The 18911-nt window shown below is 32.8% G+C and overlaps 1 protein-coding gene across 1 annotated transcript; it reads left to right on the top strand.

Annotated features, from left to right (window-relative positions):
* Positions 1 to 20: 20 nt before the first annotated feature.
* Positions 21 to 18705, top strand: LOC140450038 (gustatory receptor for sugar taste 64a-like). Its single transcript, XM_072543461.1, has 8 exons — positions 21 to 149; positions 2649 to 2897; positions 6178 to 6406; positions 9967 to 10118; positions 10455 to 10580; positions 14111 to 14425; positions 16689 to 16778; positions 18572 to 18705. The coding sequence occupies exons 2-8, from the start codon at positions 2664 to 2666 to the stop codon at positions 18668 to 18670; spliced, it is 1245 nt and encodes a 414-aa protein (XP_072399562.1). The 5' UTR covers positions 21 to 149; positions 2649 to 2663; the 3' UTR covers positions 18671 to 18705.
* The last annotated feature ends 206 nt before the right edge of the window (positions 18706 to 18911 follow it).

Below are 18911 nucleotides of genomic sequence, written 5' to 3' on the forward strand. Positions count from 1 at the left end.
TCTTAACTTTTTATGTTTTAGTAATTCCTAACTGCTACAGTTTGTCTTTTAATCGATATTTTCTATATATATCTCGCTTCTAACGAGAATTAAGGATCGTGGTATCTAAATTGTATAACTATTAGCGTTTAGGATGCCTTAGAGGTAAGGTAAGTATGTTTTAGCCATTCGATTGTACTCTTTATTTTGCCCGTATTACTGTAAGTTCTATCGTTGTTTAATTGTTTTAGTTTTCTATTCCTTGGAGAGTAATTTGTTATTTTTTATTGGCAAGGTATTTTTAGACGTTACGATCCAGTTCTTATAGCTCTTAAACCATAATTCAATAAAATCCTCCTCTAACTTATACCTGACGAACTTCAGTTTAGTTCTTTGATCTATTCTGTCTTGGTCATCATTTTTTTTATTCTCTCCATTATGTCTTTGAATTCATATACTCAAAACTCATTCTGTTTCTTTTTCTTGTGGCATTATAACTCTGACTGAGCCTTTTCTTGTCTGGCTACGTGTATGAACGTAGACCTCACCTGTTCGTCTCTATTTATCTCTGTCATCCGTTTGTCTTTTCCATATTGGGCTTCTACTTATTTTGCTCTTTATTTCACCTCAGTTTCAGTCGAAAACTTTTAACTTTTGCAATATATGTCTTTAAAGTCCACTCTCTTTGTTCCATTTTTCATCTGTAAATCCTTCTTTATAAACAGTATATCTGCATTTTAGTTTTGGACCATCTTTTAAGACTTCTATTGATTTGTTTTAGCTTCTTATCTATACGTTTTTCTTTTTTTTGTCAATGATCTATCTAACATAAAATTTCAGTACAATTTTTTTTATTTTTAGTGATAAAAAAGTCTTCCAAGTACTGATATTTGATTATTTTCTTAATCGCTCTGGATTGGGTACTCTTATCTACCCAGATGACTTTTTCTAAGTATGTATTGTATATTTATTCCACCTATGTTTATTTTCGAGGTGTGTTTACTGCATTAATTATAATTTTTGTTCTTCTTCTGCTTCTTTTTCTAGATTTAATATCGTTCTACTAGGTCTTCCCTTTTGTCTTTTTAACCTGTACATGCTATCTATCTATTGTAATAGTAAAAATAGAAAATGTTCCACAACTTTCATAAAAGAGTACTATCCATTACATTTAATTTCAGTAATCGATTCTGTAAAATGCGAATCTTTTAATAGTTTCCGCATCTGAGGCTCGTCAAATATTCCGGTTTTCCATTTTTCGTTACTAAGTGCAGGGAATTTGCTGGATAAGTATTCAAGATAAGGACGATTTTGGTCTAGGACCTTTACAAATTGTTTCATTAGCCCTAGTTTAATATATAACGTAGATAATATTATTTTCTCTGGGTCGACCAATGCTTCGTTAACTACGTTAGCTTCTTCTTAAACTAAAGCATCTCTAGAACGCCATTTTCTTCTACTCCAGTGTTGGTCCTTAGCCCTGCTATCCCAAAGACACAGAAAACAAGGATATTTTGTATAGCCACCTTTTTGTCCAAGAAGAAAGTTCAGCATCTTAAAATCAACACAGATCGCCCACTGATGTTTGTCATACTTGATGTTTTTCAGCATCAGCGATATTGTTTTATATTCTTCTTTCATTTTTGTAGAACGCCCGATTGATATAACTATTTCCATATTTGTTGCCGTTAAGTGGAAGGACATAGTTTCAACTTCATTTGGAACTGTCGATAAAAAGACGCCAGAGATCTGGTGTATACTCCGATACACCTATTTTTTCGAAAACTCCTTTACTATTGTTACAAAAAACCATATCATCTTGCTGAGAAAAAAAGGCAAAAGATCTTTTTCTCTATTACGGTAGTATGTAGTTTTGGTGTCTGGGTGAAGAAGATTCTTTTTCTTTAGTATAGAGGCAAGCAACTCGAAAGAATCCTTTGGAAGGTTCAAATCTCTGATAAGATCGCTTAGCTCTTCCTGGGTAAAGCACTCAGGACGCGTTGAATCCCCTTCAAAATCACTGTCGCCTTTCTTAAATCTATTAGTCTGTAGTTCGTCAAATAAATAGTGGTGTAATATGTAGAAATGTAAGAATATTTAAGTATTTGATGATAATGTTATATCTCGAAAACTAGAGCTGATACAAAGCAAAGGTTTGTATTTTTGGAATCAGCAGAAATGAATTAACCAAAATTGGTTGATTTTTTTCGGCAGCGAGACATTTTTTTTGTCGGGCTCTGTTCTTGTATTTATTTTTAATGTTTCGTCGAATATCTAGGGTTGATTGTTTTGTGATATTTTTTGGTCTCTTTTTTTTACTGCCTAAATCATCAAAATGGTCATCTCTTGTTTGTGACCACAAATGGTCTGCATGCAAAATACTACCTACACATTTTCGTCCATATTGTTTTTTTCAGCTAGTGTATTCTTTGTTTGTGGTAGTTTTTTAGTGATTTTTCTCTTTACTCACCAATACATTTATTTTCTGGCGTCCTCATGCTCTTCTAACATTACAATGGGAATTATTAATTGTCAGATGGGTTTTGTTCATTCTAAATCAATTGCTGATTTTCCTCTAAATCTCTTTTATTGTGTATTGAAGATTTAAGTAGTATATACAGGCTGTGTAGCTCTAACACATTCATAATATTCATTTTTTTTTGTTGCAGATAACCCCTGTATATATGGCCACGATGAATTCAAAGCATGTATCAGTAAACCTAACAAAGCAAAAGGTGAATCCTACTTTTCACTATGTATTTAGGTGGTTATTTCTGATAATGCAAATTTTTGGTTTTATGCCCATTCAAGGTGTCTTTGAAAATCGTTTGGAAAAAGTTTATTTCACATGGAAATCCTTTCGAACTATTTATGCTTATTTAACACTTGTTGGGCTATTCTTTATGACTGCTGACCAGGTATGTTAAACAAATAAATACCAAATGATTAAAGAAATTGCTACTTTAATTATGAGATTTTTAAATTAGAGAAAAAACGTTTTCTTCACTCATTTTTATGCCTCTGTTAACCAATTTTTTTATCCTACAGCTTTGTTATTATATATGTGATATAATATTGATGTATTGACAATTATTTTAAGTCCAAAAACGTAAAAATATGTAAAACTAATGCTGTATGTTATTTATTTATCTAACTGTCTACAATTCCTCGTTCTACCTCTGTATGTTTTTATACATTTAAACTTTTAGCGTCAATAAAAGTGGCTTTCGCATTTTCTATTTATTTGATACTGAAGGTATAATACTTCAAGTCCTCATCATCATAAGTGACTGATAAAGAAGTCGCCACGCCTGTCGATTCCGCAACTTTCCTCTATGTTCTGACTCTTAGAATCCGTAGGTCATTCTCCACATCATCAATATATCTCCTTCGTGGTCATCCTATACTTCTTGTTCCCCTTTGACTTTGAAAATGTCAATCTCTTCGTGATATGACATCCTATCAATGTGTCCAGCCCATCTAAGTCTCTGCACTTTAACGAATTTCACAATATCTGGATCAGTGTATAATAGATATAGTTTAAAATTGTATCTACGACGCCATAGCCTATTTTCATTTACGACCCCAAAAATCTTTCTAAGAATTTTTCTTTAAAAAATACCAAGAAGTCTTTCATCATTTTGAGATAAGGTCCACGTTTCAGCCCCATACATCAAAACCGGTCTTATTAAGGTCAGGTGTATATTGAGCTTTACTGCACGTTTTTTATTTTAATTTTTTAAATGTTTCTGGAGACCGTGAACAGTCTTGTTTGCTATTGCTATGCGTCTTTTTATTTCGTCGTTTGTCATGTTTGTTGCATTTACTAGCGATCCAATATATGTGAATTCTATGACTTGCTCAAAGATATGGTTGTTAATTTGAATTCTCTGTTGCATATTTTTTTTTTTTTAGAAACAAACGTATATTTAGTTTATTCCTCGTTTACCATAAGTCCTAATTCACTTGCCTAGTCCGCAAGCCTTGTAAAATACTGCACATTGTCTCTAATACTTCTGCCCACTATAACAATATCGTCAGCGAATGCGAGAATTTGCGTCGATTTATTAAAAATAGTTCCTTTCATTCTAATATTTAATTGTCTGATTGTCTTTTCCAAGGCAATAAAAGAGGAGATACACCAGCGCGTCCCCCTGTCTTAGACCATTATTAATGTCAAAGGACGTAGAGTTTTCTCCTTCAATTCTAACGCATGAGCTTACGTTTTGCATTGTTAATTGGGTCAACTTAACTAACTTACGTGGGATCCCAAAATCTATCATTGCATTATATAATGTAGTTCTTTTCACTCTGTCATATGCTGCTTTGAAATCGACGAAGAGATGGTGTGTATCTATATTATATTCTAGTGACTTTTCTAGAATTTTCCTATGTGCTTGAACGCAGATGCTAACAGATGCGTCTATATTTATTACACTTCAGTTGATCACCCTTTTTATACAACGAACATATTATTCCCTTTAGCCACTCTTCTGGTACCAATTTATTCTGCCATATAATTACTATTCGTTTATGGATTACTGCAAAAAGTTGATCACCACATTTTTTAAACATTTCCGAACAGATTTCATCGATTTCTTGGGCTTTATTGTCTTTAAGTTCTAGGATGGCATTTGACACTTCTTCTATTGTTGGGTCTTCACTGTGTAGTCGATGTTGTAGATTTTGTTGATTTTCTATATTGTAACCTCCTTCAATATCGTTTATATTTTATGCTCGCTGAAATGTCGTGCCCATCTCTTAAGAACTGAGTTTTTATCATGTAGAATTTCACCGTCAGTGTTTTTACAAATTTTTAATCGTGGTTTAAATTCTCGACTATTATTTAAGGATTTCGATTAAGGATTTGTAGTATTTCCTTGTTTCATTTTTATCGAATAAACTTTGTATTTTATTAAGAGTGTGCTGTTTGTATTTCTTCTTCTTACGTCGATGGATACATTTTTCCTCTCTTCTAAGACGTCTATACTCTTTTTTTTCTCCGTGTACAACCAGCGTCGATGGTTTTTTGATATGCTGCGTTCTTTCTATTTGTGGCCATTTCGCACTCATGATCAAACCACTGATTTCTTTTTTCTGACTTGGTTTTGTCCAATATTTCCACCAATTTCTGTAACAAAATATCTCGTATACTTTCCTATAGTTGGTTAATGTATTCTTCTTCTTCTAAGTTTTCTTTCCTTATTTGATCTTCTATTTGCTGTCTATATACATTTGCAATGTCGGGATCTTTTAGTTTATTTTATATATAAAATACTCGCATTTTAAGTAAGTAATAAAATATATCGTTGTTATAAAAGAAAGTATGCCTGTTGTGTTTTGCGTTCCATTTTGCAGAAAATCTTTCCTTTTTTTAGATTTAATTTAATATCTTTCCAAATATATGTTATATTTTTCTATAAATAAAATTGACAGTTTCCCACAAATCCTACAAAGAGTGTCATTAACTGATAGTTCCCTGTAGTTTGTGCACAACTCTTTGGCAATTTTTTAATAGGTTGGTATTATTATCCTAATGTTTTTTTATTCCGGAGTAACTTTATTTTTATTTATACTCCTTTCCAATATATTTCTTATCATTTTATGCAGGTTTTGGTGGCGTACTATTAATCATAATCACTAGAATATTACTTACAGTATTACTTATTTCACGAATTTGCTACTGTTTTGAGTGGACCCTTCATGGGTCCACTCTCCAAAACCAAAACCAAAACTCCAAAACCATAAAAACGTGTCATGCTGCGATTTCTTAATTATTTAAAATAGCCTTACATTATGTTCCAAGGCCCTCAGCTTAAAAGAACTGATTCAGTGACTCCTGTGCCTTTTTTTATTTAGGAATCACACATTTCCTTAACCCATTCACTAACTGCTATGCTTTCTCTAGCACAAATATCGAGTTTCTAAAAGCAAAGCCCTTTTGACTCGAAATGGTTCCCTGTGCGTACCCATAATTAGGGCTTATCTAGCATGATCTTCGAAATTCCCCCCTTTTATTTTGTTATATTTTACGAATAATTTTCCAGGTTACTATAAAGCATTTAAATAATAAAATAAAGTTTAAGATTTTATTATCAAATTTGATATGTTTATATCACTGTTGCCACATCTCAATAACTGAACAACAGCCTCACAATTTAACATATTTAACAAACTCATGTAGACTTTTTCTTCCAGGTTACACGATTTTTCTTGTTTAAAGTTAAACTAGCTGATATTCAAAGACTTTGGTACTTCCTCAAATCGTTTTTTGTGAGCATTTACTTTTTATCATTAGCGAAACAGTGGAACTCATTTTTGTTAACTTGGGACGAAGTCGATAAAAATATGTACATATTTGGCAAAACAAAATGGATTGGTGGAACTGTAAAATGCTTGATGGTAGTTTTTATCATCTTGTTTATAGGTAAGATCTTGTTGCATTATTATTATTATTATTATTATATTACAAATAAGGGCAGAGGAGCGAGCTCCTATTATGCCCAAAAATCAAAAATAAAAAACATCCTTATAAAACTAATACCAATTATAAAGTTAAGTAAACATAAACAATTAAGTATATCTTACAAAAGTTGAATCGTGAGACAATAAATAAATAAATAAATAATGCTGTCCAAGAAAAAAAAATCCTATAAATAAAATAAACCACTATCAAGTTTATTTTTAAAGATGTTAACACTAGTTGCCGATATGGTGTCTTGATCCAAATTGTTCCAGATATTAAAGATTCTATTTGGCAAGAAGTTCACCCTGGACCTTGCAGTAGTTTGTTCCCTTTTCAATTTGTATCGATGGCCTCTTAATCTTTCGTCTTGATTCAAAGTGAATATGGTGCTTAGGTTCCCAAAATTATGTTTTAAAATACGGAAGGACATAATTAGATCACCTCGAAGACGTCGCTGCTCGAATGTCGTAAGATGAGCCATGGATAATCTATCTTCATAGTTAGGTCTTACACGACCGTATGCCAATCTTGTAGCTTTACGCTGAACATTTTCAAGTAGGATCTTATCGCGAATGAGATCTGGATTCCACACTGGTCCGGCAAACTCAAGAATAGGTCTAACGTATATTGAGTAAAGTTTACTAACAGAAGTTAGAGATATACGTGTAAAACATTTACGGATCAAAAACAGTTTCGAGTTTGCACGTTTACACACCGACACTATGTGATCAGACCAATTTAAGTCACTATTAATTATCACTCCGAGATCATTGTGGGAGGTTACCGAGTTTAAGGGATGTCCATTAATAAAGTACGGTAGTGATGGGTTATTTTTGCCGATATGTAAAACAACGCATTTTTCAATGTTAAGCGGAAGTAACCATTCTGAGGACCATTTGAATATTGCGTCAAGATCTTGTTGAAGAACATGTTGGTTAATAGTTGGATTCACATATAATTTCGTGTTATCAGCGTAAATGGAAACCTTACTGGATACGATGAGCGGAAGATCACTAGTGTAGACACAAAATAGTAGCGGTCCAAGTACTGATCCTTGTGGGACTCCACTCTTGACTGGCTTATCTAGTGAGTGGTCTTCCCCAACACGAACCCTGAAGTATCTATCGGATAGAAAATCTTCAATCCAAATGTTCAACTTTCCGCGGATACCATAGTGATCCAATTTAGCTAGTAATCGACGTTTTGGAACACGGTCAAAAGCTTTGGAGAAGTCTAAGTAGACTACATCGACAGGATTCCGAATGTTTAAAGATAATGACCAATCATTTACACAATGAAGTAAGTTTGTGATCGTTGAACGACCTTTGATAAAGCCATGCTGTTGGTGAGGGATGATATTTTCTTGAAGAAGAAACTCAGACATAGCTTCTGAAATAATCGATTCCATGACCTTGCCGACAATAGGAACCAGGCTGATTGGACGATAGTTATTGCAATCAAGTTTATTTCCTTTCTTGAATATAGGAGTAACCGAAGCCAATTTCCAGGACGAGGGGAGAGAACCTTGATTAAAAGAAGCATTCATTATAAGAGATATAGGGATGGCTACAGATTCTGCACATTGTTTGAGGAAAAAAGAGGTGAGTCCGTCTAATCCAGGTGATGAATTATTTCGTAGTTTCCTTAAATGATGTTTAATTTCATCCGGTGTGAAAGATATATTGTCAAGAGTTTTAGACAAACGTGGGCACATTATTTGAGGAATGGTATCGTTAGGTTCATTTGTAAAAACCTGAGAAAAGAATAACGATAAACATTCCGAAGATTCGTTATTCGAAGAACATAAAGACCCGTCAGCTTTTTGAAGTAACGGTATGGAGACTTTAGAAGATAAAGATATACGAATGTACCGATAAACTTTTTTACTATTACCACTAGCAATGATAGATTCTTCAAATTCTGTTCCTAACTTTAGCAAAGATTGTTTGACTCGGTTAGAAAAATTACGGTGGGCGAGAAAATCATCAAGGGATCCAGTAAGTTTATATCTTCGCCAAAGCTTTCGCTTATGTCGAATTAAATGGGTAGCAGAGAGGTTAATCCAAGGTTTTAGTCGGTTTCTGTATAGCTGCCGTTCAGTTGTATAATCAGAAATTGTTGTAATAGCAGTATGAAGAAAAGAGTCCCACATTGACGATGGATCAGAGTGAATTGCCAGTTTAACTGGGATAAAACTGAATTTACATTAAAGAAATCAGTAGTGGCATACGTTACGAAATTATTTTTGCAAGGCGGTGTTAAATTAAATTGAATGTGAGCAGTAATAAGTGAGTGGTCAGAAAGACCCACAGGAGAGGACACTTCAAGTGTAGAAATTAGTTGATCATCATTTGTGAAAAATAAGTCTAAAATTGAAGGATTATTGTTCGCTCTAAACCTTGTAGGTTCAGTTATCAGTTGTAATAAATTTGAGTTCATGACAAAGTTTCTAAACAAATTTTGGGAATTGATAGTATCAGTTTTGGAAATAATGGGCCAGCTTATGTCTGGAAAATTGAAATCTCCAACAACAATAAGATTTTCAAGGGATGATAATTCCTCAAGTTTGTTAATAAGCATATTGTCCTGAGTAAGTACTGTATCCGGAGGTCGGTATATGCAAACTATATTAAATATGAAAGAGTTATTAGTAATAAGTAAGTGGATAATTTCTATACCGGGTACGTCTATTGTTTATTACTAATGGAAAAAGTATTGGTAATTTCATTTGCTAAATAGATGCATACTCCTCCCCCACGACGAGTACCTCTATCTCTACGAAATATAGTGAAATTATCAGTTGAACAGTACTTATAAATTCATTAAATTTGGACATAAGTGAGTTTAGATTTGTATACATAAGAAGCCAATCCGTAAATTTTGGTGCAGAAGAATTACGAACGAAATTTCATTATCTTTGGACAGCCATTCACATATTTGATCGTAAGGTCATTTTCTCCATTATTTTTACGAGTTTCAAGCTCAGTCCGAAGTTCCTTTAAACGAAGTTGCTGCATAAGAATAAGTTTCAGTAGATTTGTTTTCCAAAAGTTTATTTTTATAATTATGTAAATTATATTTAATAATTAATATGTTTATTTATTAATGTTTATTTTAATAATTAGAAAACAATATAAATGAATTTAAAAACTAAGTAGGTAATTGTAATGTGCAATTATAAATGCAATTTTATATTAAAAATTGCATTTAGAGATAATTCTCAAGAACCTGTCTCTAGACATTGTATCTTCCAAAATGAATTCTTGTGTTAACAAACATTAAGTCCTAATTAATGAATGAAAAATGCTGTTGAAGCAAAGGGTTTTTCTCTGATAATCGATGAAACTTTTATCCACTACCTTAGTATGATTTAAAATTGTCGATCACATTAATGGACTATATCGAGTTAAAGCCGTTTAAAGCTTGTTTACATCGCTGACATCATACTGTCTGATTATAGATTTAAAAAATTGAAAAATATCTAATGAAAAAGTTTAAAATGTATCTTTCACTCATTTCAGGAGATTACGCGTTAAATCAAATACAAAGAATCGAAGATAAGACAGATATGTTGTCAAGCTTACAAGCTTGGAATATTTATCAAGCAAAAAGTAGATTTTCATATATTTTTGATTTAGTTCCATATGATTTCGTCAGTGGAGTATTGCTAATTGTAAGTGAATGTTTTTTGTTATGTTTATGTCTTATTTTGTTTTGATTGACGCTATTTATATGTGACATAAATTCTTTGCATAACGGTTGAAAATCACATTTTGTTGCGTGAGAGAAAGTATTCGAAAGTGGACCAAAATCTATTAATTTGATTTCCTAAACAAGTCTGTATAATTATGTGCTTTTTATTTATTTTTGCTTATATATCCATTTTGATAAAATCTACTATTCTTCCTATTTATTTGCTATCTATTTTAGAAAATATGAATCCCTATAATCTAACTTTATATTTCACGATACGTTTTTACCAACATTTACAATTTTACAATTTTTTTAGTTCGTCCATCTACAAGTTCTATTTGCCGGAACACTACTAGATATCTTCATCATAGCTGTAAGCCTGTCTTTGGCAGGAAAAGTGCAGGTAGTGGGCAAAAGAATGCAAAAAATTTCAGCGAGTAAAGTAAGCAAGAAAAATAAATTAATTTTTTTATAAAACTCGTGTCAGGTATATTCAGTTTATATATTTTTTTATTTGTAACAGTTTTAGTTGTTGAAATCATATATTGACAAAAATAAAAATCAATAGCATCCATCGTCAAAAAGTGAGGAATGAACCAATACAAGGAAGCGGAGAACGTCCAATAGAATTCTTAAACTTACCATCAGGAGGAACATATGTACCAAATTTGAAAATTCTACGGCTTTTCCTTTACGAACAAGAAAAGGCATAAGAACATCAGCAGAACAAGAAAATCTGTTGACTAAAAACGTAATAACGTTCTTTTTTATAGCCAGAACAAAGTATACAGCAAAACTCTAGGACTTTTAGTTCAAAGATAAGAAAAACCCGAATAATATTAAAAGAATAAGAAAATCTGACTCCAAACATAATAGTGTTTTTCCTTATATCCAGAAGAAAGTATATACCAAAACTCTAGGACTTTTGATTTAAGGAGGAGAAAAACATAATATTAAGAAAAATCTGTTGACTCCAAATATAATAATGTTCTTCCTCTATGAGTTTTAGTTCAAGTAGATGCAGGCTGTCCACAAAACAGAGTTCTGTCCCCTCTACTTTGGGCAACCTTGATAGATGATCTCAGAAATCTGTCCACAGAAGGCTTTTATGGTCTAGGATATGCTGACGATATAGCAATCGTTGTCAGGGGCAGGTTTGCTCAGGTGGTGTCTGAGAGAATGCAAGCAGCCCTAAATATAGTTGACAACTGGTGTTAACAAGAGAGATTGATAGTCAATGCTCAGAAAACACAAATCGTTAACTTCACCAAAAAAAACAGCACTACAAGGCCTAAAACCACCGGTGCTGGGAAGAACAGAGATTTCTTTTGCCAAAAAAACAAAATACCTTGGGGTGTATTTTGAACATATTCTGCAAACCACACAAAAAACTTTTATGTCCCTGGGCAGATGTAGAAGAATGTGCGGTAAGAATTGGGGACTTAACCCCAAAATGACTCTATGGTTATACACAAGGGTTATTAGACCCATGATAACCTATGTCTCGGTGACGTGGTGGACAAAGGCGCAGCAAGTGGGAGCAATAAGGCTGCTAGGTAATACACAAAGGCTAGCATGCCTGTGTATTACGGAGGCCATAAAAACAACTTCTACTGCATCTTTGGAAGTCCTGCTGAATCTACCACCACTTCATATCTTTATACAGGGCGAAGCCAGATCAATGATGCACAGATTCATCCATAGTCAACGACATATAAGCCAGATGCATGGTACTGACAACAGAAAGCTAATCGAGGAGCTAAAAGCCGATATTGTGATGGAGAAACCTATCGACGCAACAGCTACGAGATATACCTTTAACAATAAGTTCACAATTAAGATACCAGGCAGGGAAGACTGGAATAAAGGTGTATCCATACAAGCTACTACTACCTGGTACACGGATGGCTCAAAAACATCGGAGGGTATGGGAGCCGGCATAGTAGGGATAAGTCAAGGGACACATTTCCCGGTAAGTCTATCTAAGGATGTGACAGTTTTCCAGGCAGAAATAACGGCAATCCATCACTGCGTGGAAGAAATAGAAAGCCAGGAAAGAACGTTCTGTTCAGTTTCCATCTTCACAGATAGTCAGGCAGCGCTTAAGGCACTCAATTCTCTAGAGGTCAACTATAAGCTAGTATGGTATTGCGTGTGTGCCCTAAATAAACTAGGAGACTGTAGCAAGGTTACGGTAGCCTGGGTACCAGAGCACGACGGTCATAAAGACCATGAAAAAACAGATAAAATGGCCATCAATGCCATTCATTGAACCAGAAACCTTCTACAGCGTTGCAAAATCAGTAAAAAGAACGGCTACAAGGAAGTGGGTAGCTCACAAATCACTGGAATGGTGGAGGAATTCACCAGGACAAAGACAGATAAAACAGTTCGTTACAGAACATTAAGGCACTGTAAGCTGAATAGGCACTTGAAGCTGATGGAATTATCAGTTGATGTCCTGTGCAGATTCTGTCACCTCGAAGAAAAAACAGCAGAGCAAACAACAAATTTTATGTCAGTGTGACAGTCTGGCAAATGTGTGGTTCTTTGCAGTAGGAGAAGAAAATTCACCGGCAAATAGCTACATGGAAGGTACAGTCTCAAAGCTAGTAGAGTTTATAAAAGGGGTCAGGCTAGTAATGTTATCTAGGATTAGAGGACCACAATAGATCTAAAAAGGTCGCAGTGAAATAGGCCAAAAGGCCACCTCTCTAAATCTATCTATATATCTAGTTCAAGAAGAAGATAAAACGTAATAATATTAGAAGAAAAGAAAATCTGTTAACTTAAATATAACAATGTTCTGTCTTATATCCAGAAGAAAATATAAATCAAAACTCTGGAAATTTTAGTTTACGGAGAAGAAACAAGATAATACTATTAGAATAACAAGAAAATAACAATGTTCTTTCTTGTATCCAAAAAAAAATATATACCAATACTGTAGGACTTTTGCTTCGAGGAGACGAAAATACCTATTATTATTAAAAGAATAAGAAAATCTGTACATGAAAATATTTATCACTAGAACACTTCGTCATCTCAACTTCGTCGTTTCAGACTATGATTGTTTTCCCCCTGACTCCTCATATAGGAAGACTTTAAAATTTTTACTTCCAGAAAAAGAAAAGCATAAGATTGCTAAAAGAACAAGAAAATCTGTTGATCTCAAGTGTTCTTTTTTACACCCAGAAGGAAGTATATATTAAGAATTAAACTTTTGCTTAAAAAAAGCATAAGAATATCAAAAAATAAGAAAATTTGTTGACTCCAGACATAATATTGTTCTTTCTTATATCCAGAAGAAAGTATATACCAAAACTCTAGACTCTAGAACTTTTCATTCAAGGAAAAGAAAAAAAAAATATTAGAAGAATAAGAAAACCTGTTAATTCCGTTGTACTAATGTTCTTCCTTACCAAAAAAAGAAAATATTTACCAAAACTTTAAAACTTTACTTTAAAAAAAAGTATACAAGCATATAACAACAAGAACTATTGGCCCCAAATTAGTAGAGTTCTTTGTTAAACAAATACCAGGCTTTGTATCAAATTTAATCCTCTATAAGACGTGTGCTTCAAGAGAAAGAAAAGGCATAAATAAACTTGAAAATAATCATGTAATAATCTTCTTCCTTACCTCCAGAAGGAAATATGTACCAATTTTAAGAGTCTTGCGTCAAGAAAAGCAAAAAGTGAGGGAATAACAAGAAGACCTATTGACTTTAAATTCCAAAGGATTTTTCTTTGGATTAGCTGAAAACTAAGGTTTTAATTTTCAAGATTTTAAAGCTTTTTCTTTAAAAATTATCGCACAGACATAGAAACAGAAGGACAAAAGGACATATAGACAACAAAACGATTACAATAAGAACCCGTTGGCTGCTTAACAATGCATATTGCTATTGAAACTAACCATTTCTTTAATAAAATCACAATATAATAAAATTTAAACTCTATTTACTTTTAGAATGTTTCTGAAAAGGTATGGATCCACATACGTGAAGGTTACAATCGCTTGGAAATCCTGTGCAGATACGTCAACTCCAAAATAGGATACGCCATTCTCATCTCCTTTATTGGTAATTTAGGATCGTTGCTTATCCAATTATTTAACAGCTTAAAAGTGAGAAGTTTCATTCAAGAAACCTACTTGTATTACGCCTTTGTTTTTCTTCTTGCAAAAATTGTCGCTGTATGTATATTTGCTTCTAGAATTAATGAAGAAAGTAAAAAACTGTTGAATTATTTGTATTCTGCGCAGAATTGTATCCGAAATGTTGAGGTAAGAAGTGTTTTTAACTTTGTTAAATTTAACTTGTTATTTTTTTTATCTTCTTTTTCCCTCCTCGACATTCTAAACCTTTATCATCTGTTATCGTTATTGTTGACTTTTTTCATATTTATAGCATTCTTGTTTTTATTTGTTTTATTTTCTTTACTTCATTTTATTCTTATAATATATAATAACCCAGTAAAACACAGTAAAATGTATAATAGAAGGAACTGCAAAAAGAAAAATAAAATAAAGGTATGAAAGATACATTAACACCAACTATAGAGATATGGAATGCCAAAAAGTAGAAAATATCTGGAAAAAAATGAACAGAGTAATAATGAAAGCAACAAAAAGATATGTATCGAAAGAGAAAACCAAATAAAAATATGATTGGGAAAACAAACAATGTAAAATGGAACTACAACTTAGAAAATTATTCCGACAAAAATACAAACAAACTCGCAGTGAAGAAGCTAGGTACAAATATCAGGAACAGAATCGAAAAGCGAAAAAATTACTTTAAATGAAAAAGAAGAATATAAAAAAAGGAAATTTAAAATAAATGTAAGATAAGTACAAAAAGAAGGATATGCGAAACTTTTATAGATATTAAAGAAATTAAAAGTGGCTATAAGAATAGGACAAGCTACTGTGAAATTAAAAATGGAGATCTAATAGGTAATCTTGATGAAGCAATTAATAGATGAAAAGAATATTTTGACAAATTACTGAAAGGAGAAAAGACTAATATGGAAGAGACTACAAAACATATAACGGATGGCATATATATAGAAGAACTAAGTCAAGATGAGATATTAGAAATAATATAATAATTTAAGTCAATAAGAGCACTGGGGAATGACAAGCGAAAAACATAAAATATGGAAGAAGTATATTAAAAGCCAAAGTATGTCTTCTATTTCTTCCTTAGCTTTTCTTTTTTCAGGGGTCACTGTTAGTTACTATTCATCGCCAATCAGTTCTGTCCATCGGGTTTTCTTCACCTTAACCTTTCTCTCTCAAGTCCTCTGCCGCACAGTCCTTTTATCTTCTCCTCAGTGTTGACTAGCTACACACTCACCTCCTCTACCTTGTCTTCCATCAACTTCTCCTCTAAACACACAATATCATAATTAAAGAGCATTGACCAAGGAATACTTTACACCTTACTTTCTCTGTCAGTACATACATAACAAGAACAAACAGGTAGGGACTCATCACGAGTCTTAGGTACTTCTCAGGAATCCATTTCTCTCTCATACATCTCCATAGCTCTTGTCTAGGAACTGTGTCGTACACCTTCTCAAGATTTATAAATTCCAAATGTCATCTAGCTGTATTTCTTTGTCAACTGTCTCAAAGCAAACAAGGCATTTGTTGTTCTCCTCTCCTAACTTAAACCCAATCTGTTCTTCTCCTATCAATGTCTCTCTCCTTATCCTCCTCTCTACAGTTCTCTCTCAAATTTTTATTTGGAACAACATTAACTTTATTACTCTATAGTTCTCACAGTTCTGAATATCCCCTTTATCTTTATACACTGATACCATCACTCTCTCTCTCTCTCTCTCTCTCTATCTCCATGCATCGGGCATCATATCTTCCTCATATATCCTACTCGTCATTTGCCACAAAATATCAATCCCTGTCTCTCCTAGAGCCTTAAAAACCTCCCTAGGTATTCCAACGTTCTTCGTTCTTCATCTTATTTAACAATTGGAGAACCTTATTTTCCTAACAGTAGCTACAGCGCGCTTTGCATGCCTCTTTACTACCTTCTCTCTAACCTCTCCAACCTTCTGTTACACTTCATCGTTCCACCACCAAATTTCTTTGTCTCTAGGAGGCATCTAAATTTGTATGAAAAAGGTCTCGGGAATGACTATACAAAACAGTTTTGAGATCAACTGTTCTGTACTGGACTCAAACCTGGTTTATGAATACGAGATCTCAAGATAAACTGGAAAGATGGAATAAACTGTACGAACTTTTCAAGGAATCTGCAATAAGGAAAATTGTAGGAATGCGAAGATTTTGGGTAGAATGGAAAATGAGAGACGAGTTAATAATGTTGCATAGAAAACCCTGATCTAATGATTTGATTATGAAAGATTTAAAAGAATAAAAATCGAAAATTGGATGAAAAGATTATGAATAAAAGAGAGTGGAGGAAGATATTATGTAGCTAAGGGCCTATAAGACCTATAGATAACATATTGATGATAAAGTATTGCTAAATTAATATAATTATTTATTATTTTTATTTAAGATCGATCGACTGATTTCTCAGATAACTAGAGATACTATGGCTCTGTCTGGAATGAACTTTTTTTACTTAAGGCGCAACATTGTATTAAAGGTAAGTTTTAACTTAGATGTCAGTTTCTTTTTGTTAATTTCAAAAGAATTGAAAGTGATTTGAAAGTCAGCTGAATGATTTGGTTTTTGGTGATAAACAGAGTTAAACATCCATTATGTGGTATTTTTATTGGACAAGTTATTTAAATATAAATCACTTTACATTTAAATTAATCCTTAACTCTTCAGTAATTACATCTTTATGACGAGCATTATTCAAGTACTTATTTTTGACCTTGATAATATGTTCACACACTTTTTCTTCCAATTATCTACAGTTACTGTGGCAAATTCTTGTTCCACCAATACTTTTACAGCTCCTAACATAAAACTAATATTTTGTTTCAAAAAGAAATTGTACTTTTTTATTTGCGTCCAAAGCATTTCTAAAGGGGTTAAGTCTGAATGATAAGGTGGAAGTTTTAAGAATATATATCTATATTTTTGCAGTAACTTGTCAAATTTATATTGAATATGATTCTTTCTGTGTGATTTGACGATTTGATAAAGTTGAGGTTTTATTTTTCTGTCAACCAAGATAACATATTCGCTTTTTTAGAATCACTGGTAGGTACTTTATTAATTTATTCATTGTGGTATAGAATATTGTTAGTAATAACAAATCCAACAGGAAAATTGGATATTAACTGTTCTTTTAAGCATTTTTCGTAATTTTCTGCATTCATGTTATCATGATAATCCCCTGACTTGGTACTTAATGTAAAAAATCAAAAGAGCATTTGGTATGAAACTTATTTGCCTACCCACCGTGTATAATAATCAACCTATTTTATTTTAAAATGTTTTTGAACAATCATTTATCACTATCATCTGACCAGCTGTTCGGAGTCGTATGTCTTGCATGTACATAGGTTAGAATAGGATAGAATAGAATAGAAATATGCTTTATTGTCACTGAAAATTGTATAATTTTATGAACAAAGCTCAGAAAAGTCAGAAAATAATAAGAATTACACTTCCACAAAAAGAAAGTGCCACCCAGAAGTCAAGCACAAGTTTTGGAATTCACGAAAGCTCTGACCGCAAAAAGTCCTGGCTATACATTGGATATTCGAGGAGGCTTTGTCGAGACTGTTAAAGTTAGTACATACTGCTTCATGATTATAATAGTCCTGCATTAATTAAAACTCAAAGAAGGCTTCATTCAACAAAAAATCATGTTTTGTTACTGGATAGAAATCATTATTTGTAGAAAAAATTAGAGTGCCACCATGAGCTGAACTTGGATAATCATACCTAGCAATTATGGTATATTTTTCTACAAAAAAAAAGGCTCGTTGAGTTCAAGCCAGTGCTCTGTAATCGCAACTATCAGGGGAAATCCTAATTCCTCTATAAACAAAAAAAAACAAATTATATGTTTTATATCTTATGGTCTTAGTGGGAAGTCCTTCGGAAGCCAAAAAGAGTTTAGCGCTTATGTTGTTAAGTCCATCGTAACAGATTTAAGCAGGTTGGTCGTGTAGAAAATCAAGATGAAGCTTAATGGCTTTTAAGATGTTGTTTATTAAAAAATACAATTGTAGAATGCTGTCGAAAGAACTCACACAGGCCTTTTCTGCAAAAGCTTCAATGGTACACGACAACCTTTATTCTTCTGAAAATAGTAAATTGTATTTCTAATGAACTGTTTGTCGTAGTCGCTCTAGTTTATCACAGTTGACTTCCGTTTAGCAGGTTTCGTAGATGGAATTATTTTAATCAGCGTTTGTGAACATATTCTCATGTTAAATTATCCTTGATTAATAAATTGACTTAAATTGTCTGTTTCAGATCGCTGGTTCCATCGTTACGTACGAATTGGTCCTTATGGAATTTGCAGGGAGTTTTTTAAAAGAAGGCCAAGTAACAAACAGAACTTCTACTTTATAAATGTTTATATTTTAATTGTTTATTTAAAATAAAAATTATAATCTATAAATTTTGGATGTCATTTATTTACTTTTGTAGCTATATAACTATATATACATAAGTAAAAAATGTATAATTAGTAGTACAAAATTACACAGACATATTAACAGAGATACTTACATTATACAGTACGTAAATCTTTCAGCTGGACATAGGTAATTTACATTGAGGTAATTGTGGCAACTGCGCTTTCTTAAGCCCA

This window comes from Diabrotica undecimpunctata, chromosome 9 (genome assembly GCF_040954645.1).
Source record: "Diabrotica undecimpunctata isolate CICGRU chromosome 9, icDiaUnde3, whole genome shotgun sequence".
Classification (NCBI taxonomy): domain Eukaryota; kingdom Metazoa; phylum Arthropoda; class Insecta; order Coleoptera; family Chrysomelidae; genus Diabrotica; species Diabrotica undecimpunctata.